The sequence below is a fragment of the Zootoca vivipara genome, chromosome 7, assembly GCF_965207765.1.
Source record: "Zootoca vivipara chromosome 7, rZooViv2.hap1.1, whole genome shotgun sequence".
NCBI classification, from domain to species: Eukaryota; Metazoa; Chordata; class Lepidosauria; order Squamata; family Lacertidae; genus Zootoca; species Zootoca vivipara.
This window is the reverse complement of record NC_142590.1, coordinates 46020314-46041005: the sequence shown is the minus strand read 5'-3', so window position 1 is coordinate 46041005 and position 20692 is coordinate 46020314. Positions and strand designations below refer to the sequence as shown.

The window sequence follows — 20692 nt, the reverse complement described above, 5'->3', positions numbered from 1 at the left end:
ACCTTCGTAAGGAATTTGGCGGTTGCTAGGGGAGTAAATGGCAACCCCCTGCCCTCTCCGGGGGTTACGGAGAGGGGCCGCTGGTCCGCGATGCCCCCAGACCCACTCCGACTGTTTATGGAGTGGGGGGAGCTTGGGCTCAAGCCCTTACGACGGCCAGGACTCCCGGACGCTAATCTGCATGGCGGGGATTTCCATGATTAAAGAAGATAATTAGGCTTAAATCTATGGACATACTTCAGAAGGAGGGGCAGAAGCGCTGTTTACTGCCGAGAAATCTATGCTGCTGAAGGTGAGGAGTTAAAGGCTGTATTTCATCTGGAAGAAGGATTGATGGGGACAGAGCGATAAGGGAAGCGAGTCTTTTTTTTATTTTTTTTTCATATGAGTTACTTCGTACCTTCCCAGACGCGATGTCCTGGCTTGTTTGGAGTGAAAGAGAAGCAAAAGACTGTGTGAGTTGAACTTTATAAACTGTTGTTATTGAGCATATTCTTTGAAGATGAGGAGTTGCTGATGAGAAAAGCCCCCCTCTAGTTGGACGGAAGGAGTGCCTGGACGCGTTCGGAGGATTTATGAGTTGTGACGCACTTTGAATTGGAGCAGCTATAGGGCAAGGAGAACCATTAATTTACCAAGAGTCAATGTATGGTGTGAGATCTGGTTCTTCGGCCTGGAAAAGCTGTAAATTTTATAATGATCGTTTAATCTACATGGTTATGAGAGAAAACGAAAGTGATTTGAGTTTTTTTAAGATGGCGCTGCTTCGTGTTGAGAGCCGACGCAATAGGGACGCTCCGGACCAAGAAGATTTATGGGGGGGCTGGACTGATTAACTCACACAGGAGAAAGAACATTTGTGAAACTTTGTTTGACATTTATCTCAGCAGCTGGGAAATAATCGGTTGAAAGAGGAAAACATCTATGTGACTGTAAAGGGAAAGATCTGGATTATTATGGATTTGGAGAGACGATTTGAACTTTAGAAAAAAGACGACAGTGGACGGTTGCGAGGAATCCCCAATTTCTTGAAGCATGGGAACCCTAAAAAAATTTTTTAGATGATTTGGCATAACATTCGGTTTGATTGATATATATGTGTATAATTTGAAATAATGAATGTGATATAATTGGTTTTAATTGGAAAAATTAATAAAATATATTTATTAAAAAACAAACAAAGACTAAATGATATAAAATAAAATATGGGTACTCCTAAATTTCCAAAACAATTTTAGATAAAATACCGCAACCCATGTACACAGAACACAATATGGAAAAGGTGGCAGCGATGTCTATCTCCTCTGTGTTCACCTTTAATATTACTTGGCTTTCACACCCAAGTCCAAGATCCAGCTCCGTGAAATCTCATCCTATTATGGAAGAAAAAACATTTATTTAGACTTTGCGGTTTTTATGCTAATGATAAACTGATATCCAAAGAACAACTAACAATAAATACAGGTGACTTGGGACTCTCCTGGTTACAATAAATACAGTTCTCCCACTTTTTTAGCAGATAATGCTTTAATTGTACAAGCCACCAGACCATTAACTAAATTTGAATTTATACTCTTAAACCAAGAGCATGTAGGAAGAGGCTTGATCGCTAACTTGTATAGTATAATGAATTATTACACAACTACAGGCCAATTAGATGACCTGAAAACTGCAGAGGAGAGAGACCTTAATTTCAACATTGAAGACTATGTGGAATGGTATTTGCTCAAGTAAACCCTTAAGTCAATATCTGCTTATATCCAAGAATACTCTTTGAAAGTACATTATCACATAGATGGCATCAAACTCCTGTTCAGATCTCACACATAAACTCTCAGTGTTCCCAGTTCTGTTGGAGGAGAGTGAAAGGGAAGTTTTTTCCCCTTTATGGTGGGAATGTCCATGAAACAGATATTTGCAGAAATGTCAAACATATTTAAGTTTCAGATTCAAGCAACCCCACACATTTATTTATTTATTTATTAAATATGTGGGATAATAATATAAAGCAGTTTCCTTCAGAAGAGCTATTTCTTGGATGCTGCCAGCTGCCAGAATTTCTGCAGCACAAAAATGGAAGACATTAAAGTTGACTCTTGCATTATGGTACAAAGATTTGCAGACTGGTGATCGCTGAAAAAATAACCCACAAACTTTGTGTAATTAAAGGCAGGCAAAGATTCTGCAGAGCATTTCTACACAATATGCTGGGACTTTACCAATAATCTACAAGATTCTTTACCTGCACATAAAAAGAAACCTGGACTTCATGATTAGAATATATTGTAAAATGAATGTATTGGATTATACTTACCCATCTTACATATGTATGCATCTCTCCTGTGACTTTCCAGGTTTCCATGCTGAAGTCGGTTCTGTTGTTACCTGGAAAAGAAAAGGTATAATAAGAATAATAAAAAAAAACTTCCATCAAATGGGGTGGAAGTTGTCATCTAACACCTCTGGAAGCCACCAAGTTGGCAAAGGCTGCTATAGTTGTACCTCAACCAATCTCCTCTGAAACTATTCTAGAAAAATATTAGAATTTCTATTCTGGCAAGGAGAACAATTGATCCCCACAAGCAGAACATTTTCCCTGTGCTACAGTATTTTAAGGAACAAATATGCTTTTGATGCTGTGTAGGCCAAGTGGCACCTGTCATGGTTTTAACTCTTCACTCCTTCCCTGTACCTTAAGTAGATTCCATTCTCCTACCCCACTTTTTGAAATAAAATATGTTTACTGTTTTCAAAAGCTAAGTAGGAGGAGGTGTTACATTTGCAATTGGTATTGTTCACCCTAATCTCCGAACGGCAAGAGACTTACCCAATGCTTACCCAGGTTTCCGGTTTCAGGAAAGAAGCTCAATGGAGATTGTGATGTCTTTATTTACACACATATATACAACCTGAGCATAGGATGGGCATAGAAGGGCTCACAGCATAAACACACCAACAGATCTTGCCTCCTCATTAGGTTCCCAGGTGGATCCCCAAGCCACAGCTTTTGAGTCCAGCACAGACCAAGCCTCTGTGTCTCCATCTTCCAGCGTTAGCCAAAACTATCTCTCTCACAGCCCCTCTAGGCCTATTGTTTTCAAGCCTAGGGTGATGTGGCATCCAGTCAGGTGAGGTGGGAAAAGACCCACCCATTTGTCTCTATGACAACAGGACTCACTTTTTAAGATGCTGATGATGAACATTTAGCTGGGCTAACAAAGGAACTGGTTTAACTGGTTCAACAGGTTTCATCTTACATACCGTATTGTAACCCAGGGGTAGGCAACCTAGGGCCCGGATGCGGCCCAATCGCCTTCTCAATCCAGCCTACGGATGGTCCGGGATTCAGCGTGTTTTTACATGAGTAGAATGTGTCCTTTTATTTAAAATGCATCTCTGGGTTATTTGTGGGGCAAAGGAATTTGTTCATTTTCCCCAAAAAATATAGTCCGGCCCACCACATGGTCTGAAGGATGGTGAACTGGCCCACAGCTGAAAAAGATCTCAGGCCTGGAAGGGACCCATGGATATCATCCAGACTGCCCCCCCTTCATACAGTTTACTCAGATATACAATGTAAGTACAGAAAAAGAAAAATTGTGCAGGAACATTTTCTTTATATTAACTTAGAACATCTGTCCAGTGCTTGCTGTATGTATCTGAAGCCTATGTCCAACTATTTCATTTCCAGAAGTAAGAAAACAGTAAAGTAATTTGACCCATGTGTTTTCCCTTTAGCAACTTTTACTTGGTTGGTTAGGTTTTTATTTTATTTTTTGCCAAGGGAGTGTTGCACACTTTGCTCTACCCATGGTCCAATCATGTTATTTCTCCGTGTTAATTCTTGGGTTATACTTGCATGGCTGCCATTATCACAAACAACAGAATTCTTTGTACAGTATAGCAAGTTTTTGTTTTGACCATCCAATAATGAGATCAGCTCCAGCTTTAGTGTACAATATATCTGTTGACCTTTTATAGTAAAACTTTAAACCAAAAACTATTAACCGTTCCACAGGTCCACCTCATGTGGAAGAAGTATCCCAATTAGGGCCGTTTTCACCAGCATTGTGGACTGGTTGTACGGCTTAGTTTTGGCAGTGGAAGGCAGTGGGTGATTTTAAATGTGTCTGCTCCAATTGCTAAGATAGATTTAAATAACATAGCTACACTTGAGGCTTATTTGAGATGTGACTTTTATTTCTTCAGAAGGTCAAGCTAGCTGATTGCAAGCAATTTGCTTCATTTTATTTATAGTCCATCTTATCTCATGGGGTCAGGGCAGGAAACAATCATTTTATCAAAAAATGACAGGCATATCCCCATCCTTGAAGGCATAGGAAATTGATACAAATGGCTTAGGGCTGTTGGGGGATGGTGGCGGAGAATAATACTAATAATAATTATTTGAACACTAGTATGCTTCAAGGTGTTGATAAAAGCTAATCCCATCTCACCCGCTCACACCCACCCATAGCAGGGAGTCAGCAGCAGAGATAGATAGATAGATAGATAGATAGATAGATAGATAGATAGATAGATAGATAGATAGAGATATAGCACAAATAATATAATATAATATAATATAATATAATATAATATAATATAATATAATATAATATAATATAATATAATATATGCCTTAAGCCTATAACTACATGCACTGCTGTTGCCTTGGTCCCTGACATGTCCCTGACAGCCTGCAACAGAGAAGATCATCCAAGATTTAGCACAGACCACACATTCTGCAGGCAACCTTCTTCTTTAAATAGCTCTTGCATTCACTTTTGGGTTTCACTGTAATCAGGCTCAGGCTGCAGTCTTTACCATCTGTATATGTGTTATTTATCAAGAGGGTTTCTTCCCAGCTTCTCCATTTCTAGACCCCACAAGGCAGCTTATGGCAAACTGATTTAAAAATACATAGCAACAACAAACCAACGTTGATATTAAAATGGAGCAAAAATGGCAGCAGAGCCCCACAAAAAGCCTATAGTTCAAAAAGAACCTAAAAGTGTGGTGCTGATAAAAGCGAACATAAAAGACTCCCATAGTTCTAGTTACAGGTAGGTAGCCATGTTGGTCTAAGTCGAAGCAAAATAAAAATATTCCTTCAGTAGCACCTTAAAGACCAAAATAAAAACTTAGTTGGTCTTTAAGGTGCTACTGAAGGAATATTTTTATAAAAGACTCCGTTACACTACATTCCTAAATCCAGACAAAGGTCATCTGAGGTGTGGTATAAGTGCTGCTCTGCTACCAGAGAAGTACTTGTGAGACAGTATTCATGCCACCCAGGGTCCCCAGGTATGTCCATGGAAAGCTTATATAAAGAGAACTGTTGAATCAGACAAAAGGCCCCTTTTGTCCCACACTGAGTTCTCACAGTGGTCAGCCAGATGCTTATAAAAAGCCTGCAAGTAGGACTTGAGTGCCAAAAACACCTGTCCCCAGCAACTGGTATTCAGCTGCATACTGCCTCCGACAGTGAAGGTAGAACATAGAATGGTTAGTATCCATTGACAGCCTTATCCCCTGTGCATTTGTCTAATCCTCTTTTAAAGCCATTTAAGTTGGTGGCCACCCCTAAACCTTGTGGGAGCAAAAGCTATAGTTTCACTATGCAGTGTGGGAAGAGGTACTTCCGTGCATCTGTCCTGAATTTCCCAACATTCATTGGATGCCCCCTTCCCTTTTGATTTCGATTGTTATGCTTTCTCATTTACAAAGTAATGTACCTACATTTTTAATAAACACTGCACATATTAAAAACAAGACAGACCCTGCTTGCAGGCTTTGAATCTAAAAGGCAGTACCCAAAAAGGGGTGGGGGGAAGGGGTGGGGTGGAAAGAGCAAAACAAACAAACTCTGGCACCAGTTCTTGTTCTTATATTACCCAGTTGCAGCACATAAAATGAGGGGGTGGTGTTGGCACTGCTGCTTGCTGGGGCCAGGATGGGTGGGGTAGCACAGGGGTGGTGATAAGTACAAAGGCACACACACACACTTGTGCTGACTGCCACCAACCTGGTGTTTCCCCTACCCCAGTGTTTCCCAACCAGGGGCTATATGGCCGCCCTGGGGCCCCCAGGATATTCCAAGGGGGCCACAGGTGAAAATCGTGTAAATGGGGGCCCCACAGCACGAGGCTTTCTAAGAAAACATTGGCTGGCCATCTGTCATGGATGCTTTAGCAGAGTTTCCTACCGTACATTGCAGGGGGTTGCACTAGAAAGATGATTATATGTTTTTCTGCTTCAGCAATATTTAATTATGTTCCTATCATTTTATGTAATTGTATTTTGTATAAATTATAAATGAAACATGTTCTATTTACAAACAAAACATTTAAATAGCTACCTTTCTACCAGTAGGATGGGAGGGGACATGGGTGTAGCCAGGGTTTTTGTTAGGGGAGACAGAACCTCAGATTTGTATTGATCTGTATTGATTTTTACTTATGGGGGGCAGCTGCCCCCTCGCTCCCCTTGGGGGTGGGGCACAGGAAGGAAACAAGGTCGGAAGGGGACCACGGTCGGAAAAAGGTTGGGAAACCCCACCTGATGCCCTATCCCAGCCCTGGTGAGCAGCAGGACTGCCATAAGGGTGTGCAGTGGCAGAGCCCCACCTCATGTGCTGCAGCTGCGATGACCAGCCAGGCCTGGATAGCTCCGTGGGTTAGAGCATGGTGCTGACAACGACAAGATTGCAGATTTGTTTCCCTTATGGGACAGCTGCATATTCCTGCATTGCAGGGGGTTGGTCTCCCTTCCAACTCTATGATTCTATGAATGGAAATAGCTCAGAGAGGGGAAGATCCCCCAAAACTGTGGGAATTACTTCCAAGTAAACACACATCAGGTTGCATGGTAAATTGGCCTCATGGGCAAGAGTATGAGGACTAAATTAAGCTACCCAATGGATTGTGACTGAACAGCCCCCTTTCAATGAACGCAGCAAAAAGAAGTAGGAAAAGGGATACCTCGGCCCCTTTGCACATTTTTTCAGCTAAGCATAGAGCAAAGCATGCTTTATGCTGGTGCAGGGAAAACAAATCTCCTCCTCCCTAAAAACCCAGTTTGTCAAGGATCTTGGGTCCACACTAGTAGATTTAGCACGACACGCTGGCTGGGTCTAAAGCTGATGCTGGTTCTCTAAAGTGTTGTCCTGCTGAGACTGCCTTGAGCAGGGCAGTTTTAGCAATAGGTTTACTTGACACTCTAATGCTTATTAAGATCGCTGCACAGCAAGTGTAAGTAAGGGAGGAGTGGCTACACTTTAACGAAACGGAGCTGTCATACAGGATAATCCTAACGGATTTAAGCAAATGTGCTCAGGGGTAAGACCCTATGTAGCTAAGAGTAAATAATGCTTGGCCTATATATAGCTGGCCCAGGGCAGGAGGTGGGGGGAAGGGCCAGGTGCAGAGGCATCCCCCAGGCCCATTCTCTGGCCAGCAGTGGAAACCACTAATGAGCGTGCAGTTCCTCTCTGGAGCAAAGAATTATTATATAAGCCCAGAGAGATTGGGTTGGCAATTTATCAAGCGATCCCAGTTTAGATCCTGTGCCAACAGCAAGCGCCCCATTTGGCTCACTCCATTGGAATAGTTAATTAGAGGCAAGAGAGAGCAGCTGAGGGCAAGTGCAGCCAGCAGAGAAACGGAGCAAAGGGGCTTACGGTGTACAGCAGCGGCAGCAGGCAGGGAAGGGGACGGGATGTGAGAACTGGATGCAAGCTTGAGACCTGCCTGATGCCAGGGGAGCGGGGAAGGTGCAGGGAACACATTCTCTCCTGAGGCCTCCAAAGGGTAGGGTGCTTGGGTACCTGGGGTGGTGGTTCTGCTGAGCCATCTCAGTCCCTCCGCTGAGGTCCGGAGAAGAACATAAGAGTTGGAGGTAAGAACTGGGCTGTCTGCCCACAAACAGATTAGCAAGGTATACCCTCGGCAGCTATGTGGGAGTTAATCCATGATCCACTTGGCGTGGGGAGGGGGTTCGTGGGACATGTGAGCAACGCCAGTGGTGATTTCCAGAAAAGATCCAGGCTTCTCCTTGCAGCTCCTTGCAGCCGGCAAGGAAGAACTGTGGTTCAGCGGCAGAGCTGAAGGTCCCTCATCTAGCCCCCAGAATCTCCAGATATTGCTGAGGAAGGTCAATATTGGAGAACTGCTGCCAATTTAAGTGTAGACCAGCCTCGGTGCGCTCCAAATGCTTTGGACTGCAACTCCCATCAGCCCAAGCTAAAGCAGCCAAGCTGGGCAGGACTCATGGGAGCTGTAGTCCAAAACATCTGGAGGGTGTGGGGTGATGGTGGTGGAATTCTGCTCTAGATGATAGCAAGCTAGATGGACCAATGATCTGACTTGGTCTAAAGCAGCCTTTTATGTTTTGAACGAGGAAGTGTTAATCAAAGTAACTGAGTCTTCCAAATGTGCATATGAAAAGCAGTGTGCCATATCTGCTTACATTTGTGTTGAGTCCCCAGCAAAAAGCAGAGTGGCCACAGGCACCAGCCTAGCCTAAGGAGAGAGGGGAGTTGTATGTGCGCTTGAATAGCTGGGGAAAGGGGGCGTGCTTATTACATTGGGTGGTGCCTTGCCTCTATTCAATGGAATCAGAAAAAGGAAGACTTTCCAGTGTGGCTTAACTGCTCTCCAACAAGACCACTGTACCCTATAACCCAGAATCTCCCAGGCCCCTAGCACATGCTCCTGGGCAGCAGTGCCCTCAGGCCAGGATCTGGGGGCAGAAGTCAAGGGTCCCATGCAGCAAAATGATGAAGGACTTCCAATGCATGACTTTATAAGTGAGCAAAGTCATACAAATTATTACTATCTAAGGATGACGGGGCGGGGGATAGAAGACAGTTAAATCCAGAGTGACTGCTACTGAGCACCTGGAAGTAGGGACTGAGGGAGCTTGATGAGGCAAGAGCAGAACTTGGCAGAACACCACTGGCCGTTCTGTCCAGAAAAAAGCAGCCGCGATTCAGCTACTGGGGTCAGGGATCAGCACTGCCAAGCCGGTGTTGAGACACCAGCACTGCACTGGCATGGACTACAGACCAGTTCCTGCTGTGGCACAACATCCTTGAGAAGTTTGGGTGGGCAAGGACTGCTCTGTACCTCCCCTAGCAATGGATGTAAGGAGCAACTGCCACGGCTTCCAGCCACTCACTTGCTCTCTCCTGCCCTGGGCAGCTCTGCCTGAGGGTGATGCGGCAGTAAGGACTACCCAGCATGAGAGTGCAAGCAAACGTCATGCCCAATACTGTGCCACCACGAGGGAGGATGCAGGTGGCCCACGTTTTGCATGAGCTCACCTGCACCCTCCCTGCTGCTGCCCAGAGAGAGAGAGAGAGAGAGAGAGCAACCCGGCAGATGCAGGACCTTACTCTGGCTCTCCTTGGGCCCAATCCTCTCCACCATGTTGTCCAGAGAGCGAAAGTGCCCGCAGCCTCAAATCCCCCCACTCGCAGCGAGGACTAGGAGGCTACAGCCGGGGGACCGAAGGCAGAGAAGTGCCCTATAATCGTCGCCAGGGATATAGGCGCGCCAGCTGCCCGAGGGCCCCGGGGGCCTTCGCGCCGGTCCCAGGGGCGGCGCCTGCGTAGGCTGCTCCGCTCGGCGGCCGGGGTGGGGTGCGGTGAGGTCCCACCCGTGGCTCTTTCTCTTGTCTCTCGGGCCGAGCCCCGCCCTGGGGATCAGGTGACAGCAGAGGCTGGAATTTGACACCAGACTCTGCCAGCCACGGAGATGGAGCCGGTGCTTTTCTCCCTGCCAGAGGCCGCCTGTCCCGGAGCCCGCCCGGCCGCAGGTCCGCTTCCCGAGGGCCGAGAGCCCCGCCGGCTCCCTGCCTCGCCGTGTGCGGTGAGTCCGGCCCGGCGTGGAGGGGGATCCCGGGATCGGGGCTGCCCTGCCGACTCCGGCCCGGACGCCAGCCGCTCTAACCCGATCTTTCCCCGCAGGGGGGCGCTCAGCCCACCGGGCACCTGCCGGCCATGCAGGCGACGTGAACGTCGGGCGCCCGAGGGAGCGATCCCGGCGGGGCCGGACTATGGCCCCCGGGGCCGGGTGAGCACAGGAGCTGCCGAGGAGCCGGTGCCGCCGCCGGGAGGTAAGGAGCGGGGTTGGAGAGCTCGTGGTCCCTCGCGGGGAAAGGGCTGTGGGTGTGTGCAGTTCTGTCCCAGAGCGGGGAGAGGCGAAATCTCTGGTCGTCGGGAAGAGGGAAGGGGCGCGGGGGCCCCTCCTCCCTCCCTCCCCGGCCGATCCCGGTGTAGGTATTCCCCGTGGCTCTGACCAGGCCGCCGGTGACCGTGTATCTCCCGTGCAGGGAGCGGATTCGATGCCCTGGAAGGGCCGGTACCCGAGGGCAGAGGGAGGCGCTTCCCGGCCCGGATCCTCGGAGTATGGTCCCCGGAGAGCCGCGCGCAGCAGGAGGCGCCCCATCTGCCGAGACGGAGCGCGCGGTGAGTGCGGCGGGCGGGAAAGCGCGAGCGCAGCGCCCCCTAGACTGGGGCGGGGAGGAGAGAGCGGGGCAAATGCGCGGCGGGGGTGGCGGGTGGAGAAGCGATACTCTTGAGCGGAGCAAGTAGATAGGCTGTTCGGAAGGGGAGCTGGCGCTTGTCGCGGCAGGGCTGCTTCTCCCCCGCCTACCCGGGTAACTCCGGGCGGACTTCGAGTGCCTTCGTTCTCCAGAGGGCCGCTTGCTCGGAGTCGGACCGCACGCTCGCTCGCTCTCGGTTCCCCGCGCCCCACAGCTCAGGTCTGCCTCGTGGCTCCAGTCTTAAGTTTTCCAGGCAGCTCCTCTGGAGAGAATCGATGGTTGGGTGTGTTGTATGTGTTTGAGAAAGAGACAGAGAAAGACAAGAGAGCCTCTTTGCCTTTTCCGAGGAGGTCCACGGTCCTCTTCTCTTCTAGAATTTCTCTGGCATTTCTCTGCGTTTCCTCTAGTCCAAGAGTGGCTAACCTTTGGCCCTCCAGATATTGCTGGACTACAACTACCATCATTCCTGACCATTGTTAATGTTGGATGGGAATGAGGAGTCATAGAATTACAGAATCTTAGGGCTGCAAGGGACCTCAAGGGTAATCTAGTCCAACCCCTTGCAATGCAGGAATTCTGCTTACGGTACCTGGGTGGGCTTGACCCACCAAAACAGCCAGATGCACTGACCCTACAGAGCCTAACAACTTCTAGCGAGCTCTCTGGGGCTGTTAGCCCAGGCCTATCAGGAAGGATCTCTCTGGCTTCCTCAGGCACTTCCAGAACATATTTCCACCAGCATTCAAAGGAGAGAGAGAGAGAAGAATTCAACACAGTTTCTACATCATCAAAACTTGAGAAACTCAGCTCTTCCACCTCAGTCACTGAGCCTACAGTGCTATGCACACTTACCTGAGAGCAGCAGGGCTTACATCTGAGTAAACTTGCCGAGGATTGGACTGCAGGTCTGTTTTCCACTCCCCATCACCACCGATGTCAGGCGGCCCACTCTTCTTTTCTGCTGTGGTTCCGATCCTGGCATGACTTCTCTGTTGCTTCCTAGCAGAAATTATTCCTGCTGGTTTTGGTTACTGTTCAAGGGAATGTGGCGTCAGACTGCGAGTCCTGCATTAGCTTGCTTGCTCACTTAGTCTTTTGACTGTGTTCGTTGCAGACACCAGGGACATGTTGGGCTGCTCTGGTGGCTGAGTGTCCAGAGATGAGGCTCCAAAACTGACACTTTGGCATGCTGTTCCAGCCACAAGGGGTCCAGGATAGCGTATGCATGGATGCTTTACAAAGTGAGCAAGATGTTCAGAGTTGTGGCGGGTGGTGGTGGAGGAGCAGGAGAAGGAGGGGGGTGTATATTGGCTGCTCATCAGCTTCAAGGAAGACTTTGCTGCCAACATCTCTTTGTTTTGGAAAGTAAACATAAATCTTCAAACCAGCTTCCTTCAAAAACTCCTGCAGCTCTGCAACGGAGTGCCTTCGAGTCACTACTTCAGCTTGTTATGACAGTTCAAGGCACCAGAAAGATAATATTCTGTTCTCCCCGCCCCATATACTAACCCATTCCTTTCTTACTAGCCATTGTTTTGTATATTTCCCTAATTGCCCACAAACAGACTCTGTGGTCCTATGTGCTCTGACTGCCTATTTGGCTCTCCCAGAACCTGTTCCAAACACCCCTCCCTGATTTGCGAAATGCAGCACAAGCAGTCCTTCATTTCTTAAACGAATCAGCTGCATGACAGGGGAAGATGCTGTTTTGATAATGTCCTTGCCCCTGTGTGTTGCCAGGTGGCACATACCAGGCAGAAGTCTTCAGGAATACATTTCAAAGGATTTGTGTCATCCTTCTGACGCAGCTTCTGAATTCATTTTGCAGACAAAATTCAATGGATTAGCCTCCCCTCCCCTCCATACTTCTCAGTCCTCTTGGGTTTCCCTGGGAATTGAAGTTGGTTTCCCACCCCCATAATTCTGATCCAGGTCTGTGTAAGGCTTGCATTAATGCACATGAGTCAAATTCAGGCCTCTGCATCAGAGGAGGCATGGCTTTTCCACCCAAAGGTCTTGGGAAAGCGGAAAGATGTCTTTGAAGCTTCCAGAGTTGTTGCTGGAAGCTGATGACTCCCAGAAGCTCTGCAAACAGTGTGGTTATTACTCTGTGCTGGGTCTGGCAAGATATGGAGGCAGGTTTCCACTGGGCCTCAATGTCTGCATGGCTGGGGACTCTGCATACTAGGTATGGTTGCCTGGATGCCAGAGAATAAACAAAAGTCTGAATGCTGAAGATCAGTAGTATCTATTAGGATGTGCTTGGACATTGGACCCAGAGGATATAATTTCCACATATTGCAGGTTGATCTTCAGAAGTTATTCTTTTCTGTACAAAATCACTGGTAGGACCTCCCCATCTTCCAGGACATACATGGATATCCTGTGCAGGGCTTAAAGATAGAGATGTATCTGTTTCAGTGGAAGGCTCATAGACTATAGAATTGTAGTTTTGGGAGGGGCCACAAGGATCACCCTCCTGTTCAGCCTCCTGTGATGCAGGAATTCTTTGCTCAATGTGCGGTTCGAACCCATGGCCCCAAGCTTAAGAGTCTCCTTCTCTACTGTCTGAGCTATCTCAGGAAGCCTGTCTTTCTCACAGCTACCCACACTGCTGCGTCTTTAAATCATTTTGGAACTCTCTGTTTCCCAGTCTGGAGAATCAGGGCTAGGTTCTCCCTCTTAGCCACTGAGATGAGATAAAGGGTTCCTCTCTGTGTGTGGTATGGGCAGTGTAAAAACGCAGCAAAACTCTGGTTCTCTGTTGCCACCTTGTGGGAATCTGATGAAGTGCACTTCTCTGCAAACTCGCAGATTTCCCAGATGTTCCCTCATGGAGATGAATCCTGTCTGGTCTGGTCAGATTGATGCCAGTTGAAGGTAGTCTAATATCAAAGCAAGCCAATTAAGGTGGTGGCAACTTCAGATGGAAGGATAATCAAGAACCAAAAGGGTTTACCTTTGCATCCAGCCTCTACACAAGCTATTTTAAAAGGGCTCAGCTGTGTTTAATACTCTCTGTAGTTCCAGGGCGCAAAAAGTAGTGTGAGGGCAGACTGTGCCTCTGATAAAATCTGGTGCTTCACTCAGTGGGTTAGCTCCAACAAGGAGCTAACAATCTAAAATTTTACATTGGAGTAAAATTGTCTGCAGTTGTGGGACAGGTGTGCTGATATCTCACAAATCATAGCAGTGGCATAACAAAGTACCCATGTTGGAAGCACTTACTGTCATAATAGACTCTTCCATGAGAGCCTTTCCTGGTTGCATGCCTGGTGGCAGCCCTTACAAACCCCAAGCCATTTGTGTGCATGTCACCATAAACACGAACTAGCACAAAACCTCCAGAAATTATCAAGCTAGGTTTCATCAGAGTTGGAACTGGCCAGGAACCTATTTTGTCCCAGTCCTGAGTAGGTGCCTGAGCTCTCCACGGTACTCCTCTAGAGATGATGGTGAAATGATTCAATACAAGGAGCTGCAACACTCATGCCTGTTTTATTTCAGCACCAGCATCCACAAGATAGTTGCTTGCTGTGGATATTGGTGGTCTTAGCTGATGCTAAGGAAATGGCTTGTTTTAATTTTTCATTGGCCGCCAAGATACATTATTGGGACAGAGCCATGGGAATGTCTCATAGCCCAACCCCATTCCTGTTACAGACTCATACCAGATCCTAAACTGCAAACTTTCAGGTCAACTATCTCTTGCAAGGGTCATCTGAACTGCTTTTATTTAGCTGAACTGACTCACTTATCCAGAGAGGCTTGCAGTGCAGGAAGGAGAAGTGTAGGTCTCGGCAAGGGTGATGTCTGGGCCACAGTAAGGCCAAAGGTGTAGAAATTAGGCTATCCAATTAGGAAAGAAAGGTCCGGTTCCTGAACTGTGTCTTTGTGTTGCAGGTAGGATGGAGTGGAGAGTGGAGGGGCCAAGGCACAGATCGGACAGATCTCCCTCTGCCTACAGGAGTTTGCCTGTCCGACAAGAGCGATACAGGGTGAGTTAGCCTCGCCAGAGGGTGTTTTCAATACGGGAGCAGGAGCTACAGATACAATGGGTAGGTAGAAAGGCCCTTGTCTGCAGGAGCATCCCAGCTCTCCCAATGTATGAGAGATGGAATGGCTCCTTGGTACATCACTTGCCTTGGGTTTCCAATGCATGAATCTGGTTCTTTGCTGCTCTCTCTTAGCCTAGCCCAGTGTTTCTCAAACTTGGGTCTCTAGCTGTTGCTAGACTACAACTCCCATCATCCCAAGTTAGCAGAACCAGTGGTCAGGGATGATGGGAGTTGTAGTCCGACAACAGCTACAGACCCAAGTTTGAGAAACATTGGCCTCTCCCCTTGTGGGAACCTTGTCTTGGAGGGGCGCATTGTACATAGCAGTTTTCTTACATAGGTCTCATTTGTAGGCCAAAGTTTGTCCATTGCTCATGTGAACTTGCATTTGTCTTCTTTGCTGCATGCATCTATAACTGTAGCTTCTGACTTGGCATGCATGTGATGAAATGGATTCCTGGGCACCTTTATCTTTTCACATAATGCTGCAATTATGGCACATATACGTGGCCAGCATGTGCTTTCCAGCACAGAAGTGACACCCGCATTAGAAGGTGAAGTAGCCACGAGACTCCAGCGCAACACATTGCCTCCTCATCGCACCCTCCTTTGTAGGACAGCCCTGCTGCATTCTCTATGCCCTTGTTTCCATGAGGTGTGTGTACTGAGGTGTGCCATTATCTCTTTCGTAGGAGCGGGGTTTGTGGGGTACAATCACCCTGCTATCATTGTTTGCTGGTGCAGTCATGGCAACCCCACAGACCTGGCACAACAACCAGACATTGGGAGCTGCCTCTGATGGAAGCATGGGCACTGCCAGCCCTGCCCCTCGGGAGGAAAACAGCAGGGAAGCATCATCACTGGGCACATGGAGCCATTGGCACGGTAGGAACCTGGCATGTCTCTAAGGAAAGTGGGTGAGGGTCTGGGGTAGTAGTGAGGATCTGAAATTTCCCCAGTTGGATCCTCAGCCACACAGTGGTCCCCAGCTTCCTTTGTCCCAGGCACTGCTGTGATGCTTTGCCTCTCTTTAAATCATTTGCCCCACCCCCTGTCCATTGAAACAGGCAGTCCATTTGCAGAGCAAATGGAAATAGGTGTGTTTCTGCCTGTTATCTTTTGGGCAGATTGAACCCCATGCCCTTTTCCTTGATTCACGGAGCCTAACATTCTCCCCATGTCCTCCTTTCCGCTTGCCCCTCTTCTTTTTATCCTTCAGGGGGAAATGTGACCATAGACAGGCTGAGCTCCTCGGAACTGCTCAGGGCTGAGCGCTCCCCAGCCAGTTCCAGCAAGGCCAAGAAAGGATCCAAGAAAGCTGGTCGCAGCAAAAACAGCCGCTACTGCCGCCTGCACAGCCGCCTGGTGAAGGTGCGGGACCTTGGGCTGGGCTTCGAGTCGGAGGAGATTGTGCCGTTCAAGTACTGCAGTGGGTCGTGCCAGCGCGCCCGCACCAACTATGACCTGGCCTTGAGTAGCCTGCTACAGCAACGCACCATCGTGCCTGGGCCTCATGACCACCCTTCCTCCCACCCCTGCTGCCGCCCCACCCGGTATGAGGACTTCTCCTTTATGAATGTGCGCAATGCCTGGCAGACTGTGGACCGCATCTCAGCAGCAGAGTGTGGCTGCGTGGGCTGAGGGGGCTGCCTACTCCAAGCTCACTGTGTGTCACTGAGGCTGCAGCTATGCCTAGGGCCTTGCTCCATTGGTGGGGCATGAGACGCGGAGAGACACAGTCTGTGGTGGGGCTTTCCAGGTCAGGCAGAAGCAGCACATGGACAATAAGCAGGAAGAGAGCACGAGAGCCATGGCTTGAAGGTGCCTGGGCCTTCATCTCCACATCTGTGGAACATCTTCATAGGGTACTTTCCTCACAGGAGCAAGATGGTGAGATGGAGGTCAGCCAAGCCTTTGAGGGCTGCAAACCCACACTGGGAGGAATTCACTCCTTTAGGATTTTGTCCGTCAACCGTGTTGTGCATTTGCTCACTCATCAAGTTGCACCCTCCAGTGGAGAAGCAGCACTGGGATTTCCCATACCTTTACTCAAGGGATGAAGGATAGGGTTGAAGCCTGAAAGACCACTGGTGCAAATGGGTAAGTTCTTGAGCATCACTTCTTACCACTTTGTCAGGCAGTGGAAAGAATTGGCTGCTCGCTCAGGTCACCTGGCCCTGTCAATTGCAAGGCTCATGTTCTCTCCCACTTTAAGCCCCCAAACCATTCCCTGAGCAACTTGGTTTGCTCCATCAGGGAACAGATATAGTTGAACACGAAGGACAGAGTCACAATGCTTAGCAGCAGCTTCAGGGTCAACCTACAACTGGTGAGCTTGTGCTCTGACGGTCCATTGACGGTCCACTGCTGTCAGTCTTGTGCTGGGATGGTCGGCACAATTGTTGAGGACTGAATGGAGCACCTTCCTGGTTTTGTACTAAGATGGTGGTAATTCTTATAGTCTTTGACCTGGTTTGGGGAGCTTCTCCTGGTGAGAACAAGCCCTTGGCAGATGGGAGGCTGGTGGCTGGACCTTGGGGAGGGGATCGAGAAGCACAGCTGATGGAAGTCTTATGTTTCCACAGCGTAGTTAAGGCACCTATGGAGCTACAGAAAATGGTCTTATCCTATAAAACCAATGATGGTGTTAACATCCTGGTTTGCAACATTCCCTAACACACCACCAGCAGCTTGGAGTTTGGCCACTACAGTTGGCAGGCCAACACTGGAAGAAGCAATAGCCCCTGCCAATCCCTGAGTCAGCCATCACTTGGTGCCAGCAGGGTGGGGAACTCTCTGTCCTAGAAGTGACACTTTCTGAACAAAGTTATTTATTCTCTAACTTATTTATTTATTTGTTTGAACCCCACTCCCCACCCAGTGGCACCTATTTATGATGCTGAGAGTCGGGCCTGGTGTATCATTGAAAACGGGTGCTGATGTTATGTCCCAGCCTGTGACCAGCAGTTCCTACTCCCTTTTCCCTTCTTGGCCTGATCAAAGGCATTTCCTCTTTTCCCTTTCCTGATTTTTATATTCTCTACCCTTTATTTGCATTTGAATAAACTCTATTTTTGTACAGCAGCAACTTCCTGTAGCAATAAAGCCTGTTAAGGCAGTGAGAAATTGGCTTTGTGTGTATCTGTGTAGGAGGGGGGGAAACAACAAATATGCAAACCAGCTCAATTCATAAATATAGTTTCTGAAGCAAGTGTGGGCCCAGACAAGCATTTGACTATGTGCATTCACATCTCAAAGTTTACCACCCATGTGCCAAACCTCTTGTTTGTATATACTTGGTTGAAAGCGAAGTTAAAAGGCCAGCAGATTGAACTCTGGCCAGCAGTGCCTAGGATAATTTACTTAAGAGCTGCTTCCTTTCTAGGTAAAAACCTGCAAATCCTGGGAGTCCTCTCACCTCAGTTTCAGGGTAAAAAGAGGGCTTTGGGCAACAAATGTTAAGTAAATTTGTGAAAGGGATTACCAACTAGTCCATCTTAACATGGCAGTTGAAGCTCCTTTATTCAAAAGTGGATCCACTGACATCCAGTGTTGGTAAATGGTTACCAGATATTATAAAAAAAATAAGCTCCAGAAACCTCTGAAATGCTTAGAATATGTTATTTTATTCATTTCTAACAACAGCACAGGTGGTAAAGAATAGATTGTGCTGCTGAGCTTCTCCAATTTGAGCCAAGGTTAAGCTGGCATCTATCAACACATTCCTGAAAGGAAAAAGGGAGTTCTGTTGGAGTGACTTTTCCACACTGAAAACAAAAACTATGAAAAGTAAGACCCTATTAAAACTAGAGACAACATGGCTACTCCTCCATTTGGTAAAAAATACAATGTCCTTTATGATACCCCTAGTGCATGATGCATGCATATTTATTATTGGATAAACATTGTAGAAGTCACATCTCCAAGACTGGTCAGAACAATCTGAGATGTTTTCAAACTTCTTCTTCTTGTTGTTTAGTCGTGTCTGACTCTTCGTGACCCCATGGACCAGAGCACGCCAGGCACTCCTCTCTTCCACTGTCTCCCACAGTTTGGTCACTCATATTGGTAGCTTCGAGAACACAGTCCAACCATTTCGTCCTCTGGCGTCCCCTTCTCCTTGTGCCCTCAATCTTTCCCAACATCAGGGTCTTTTCCAGGGAGTCTTCTCTTCTCATGAAGTGGCCAAAGTATTGGAGCCTCAGCTTCAGGATCTGTCCTTCCAGTGAGCACTCAGGGCTGATTTCCTTCAGAATGGATAGGTTTGATCTTCTTGCAGTCCATGGGACTCTCAAGAGTCTCCTCCAGCACCATAATTCAAAAGCATCAATTCTTCGGCGATCAGCCTTCTTTATGGTCCAGCTCTCACTTCCATACATCATTACTGGGAAAACCATAGCTTTAACTATATGGACCTTTGTTGGCAAGGTGGTGTCTCTGCATTTTAAGATGCTGTCTAGGTTTGTCATTGCTTTTCTCCCAAGAGGCAGGCATCTTTTAATTTCGTAACTGCTGTCACCATCTGCAGTGATCATGGAACCCAAGAAAGTAAAATCTCTCACTGCCTCCATTTCTTCCCCTTCAAACTTAGCAGGTAGTAAATATCAGTGGTAAGCTATTTTATTTATTGAAATATTTACAACCTGCCATCTATACCAATCATTAAAAAGAACAAATCCAACTACCGATCAGGATTGGATAAACAAATAATAAACAATCTTTAAACACAAGTGATGGTAATAACAAATTAGGCACGCATAACTGCATATACTCCAGCGGTTAGTTATGCAAACACGTTTCACACATTACTAAATCCTGGACTAGTGCCTACCACACAAGGAGCTTAAGCAGTGTTTATACTGGCGCCTGTTGTGCAGTGTTTACTTAGAAGTTAGTCCTGGTGACTTACTCTGTCGAAGAGTGATGTAGGAGTGCATCTGTAAAGTAGCTGCCCCCCCCCCTTCTGCCCAGGTTCATGAAGACACCTAGTTTTGTTTTTTATGTTGCTGGGACTTGTGTGGTTTTAGGGTTTGTTTGTTTTTTAAATGTTTAAAGCAGGGCCGAGGAGCCTCAGGGCAGGGGGCTGATTGTAGCTCTCCAAATTCTCTTTCTGGCCCTGAGACTTCCCAGGCCACATCCTTCACTGACTGGCCTATGGGCCTATGCCTTCCAGGGGCCCCTCGACAATGGATCAAAATAATATTGACTTGGTCTTTAAAGAAAATTACAAAAAATGTAATAGGAGAGAATTTTTGAGCCCCCCCTCGCAATATTTCGACTGCCTAGGGGCCTCCACAGGTGGCGCTGTGGTTAAACCACTGAGCCTAGGGCTTGCTGATCAGAAGGTCGGCGGTTCGAATCCCTGTGACGGGGTGAGCTCCTGTTGCTTGGTCCCAGCTCCTGCCAACCTAGCAGTTCGAAAGCACGTCAAAATGCAAGTAGATAAATAGGAACCGCTACAGCGGGAAGGTAAACGGCATTTCCATGTGCTGCTCTGGTTTGCCAGAAGCGGCTTTGTCATGCTGGCCACATGACCTGGAAGCTATACGCCGGCTCCCTCGGCCAATAATGCGAGATGAGCGCGCAACCCCAGAGTCGGTCATGACTGGACCTAATGGTCAGGGGTCCCTTTACCTTAGGGGCCTCCACAGGGTTTAATCCGACATTGTCACTGACCCCTTCAGCTTTTTTATCTGACCACAACATGTCATTGAACTGTAAAAAGTAGCCCACTACACAAAGGTGAGTCACATCTGATGCTTTGCCTTCTTTTACACCTGACCCCACCCACCAATGCCACTTGAAAGGCTGTCTACCAGGATTGGGAATGTTTGTGTAACTTGCTTTATGGGTTACCTAAGTGTTTCCATAACATTCTATTTCTATACCACCTGCAAATTTGCTGCTGCTAGGAGGTACCTGGACCAGACTCCCTTACCGGGGTGCCACTTCCAACTTCGTCCGCCCCAATCTCGCAGAATCCCATTGCTTAGCTGAGATTCACTGGTTTTTTCCCCGCCACCAGGGGGTGCAGTAGGCAGACACTCGCCACACTGCAAGAACTACAACTCCCATGAGAACCCCTC

The 20692-nt window shown here is 47.6% G+C and overlaps 1 protein-coding gene and 1 long non-coding RNA gene across 3 annotated transcripts; one reads left to right on the top strand and one right to left on the bottom strand.

The window, feature by feature from the left end:
- Positions 1-1134: 1134 nt before the first annotated feature.
- On the bottom strand, positions 1135-11757 carry LOC132592440 (uncharacterized). Its single transcript, XR_009557913.2, has 3 exons — positions 11401-11757; positions 2315-2385; positions 1135-1373 (listed from the first exon to the last, which is right to left on the bottom strand). It is a non-coding gene; the product is annotated as an uncharacterized LOC132592440 (long non-coding RNA).
- On the top strand, positions 9357-17737 carry ARTN (artemin). Of its 2 annotated transcripts, XM_088673318.1 has the most exons (6): positions 9357-9872; positions 9971-10119; positions 10336-10471; positions 14452-14546; positions 15299-15491; positions 15826-17737. In XM_088673318.1, the coding sequence occupies exons 3-6, from the start codon at positions 10348-10350 to the stop codon at positions 16245-16247; spliced, it is 834 nt and encodes a 277-aa protein (XP_088529444.1). In that variant the 5' UTR covers positions 9357-9872; positions 9971-10119; positions 10336-10347; the 3' UTR covers positions 16248-17737. The 2 variants fall into 2 exon arrangements, with proteins under 2 accessions (XP_088529444.1, XP_034980270.3); XM_035124379.3 differs by having other exon boundaries at positions 9382-10119; positions 14456-14546.
- Positions 17738-20692: the final 2955 nt, after the last annotated feature.

Bases quoted from the DNA above. Each gene is read 5' to 3' on its own strand.
- ARTN (XM_035124379.3), top strand. From the start codon at position 9,759: ATGGAGCCGGTGCTTTTCTCCCTGCCAGAGGCCGCCTGTCCCGGAGCC. The intron at 10,120-10,335 runs GTAAGGAGCGGG...TCTCCCGTGCAG, and splicing joins GCCGGTGCCGCCGCCGGGAG to GGAGCGGATTCGATGCCCTG. The intron at 15,492-15,825 runs GTAGGAACCTGG...TTTATCCTTCAG, and splicing joins CACATGGAGCCATTGGCACG to GGGGAAATGTGACCATAGAC.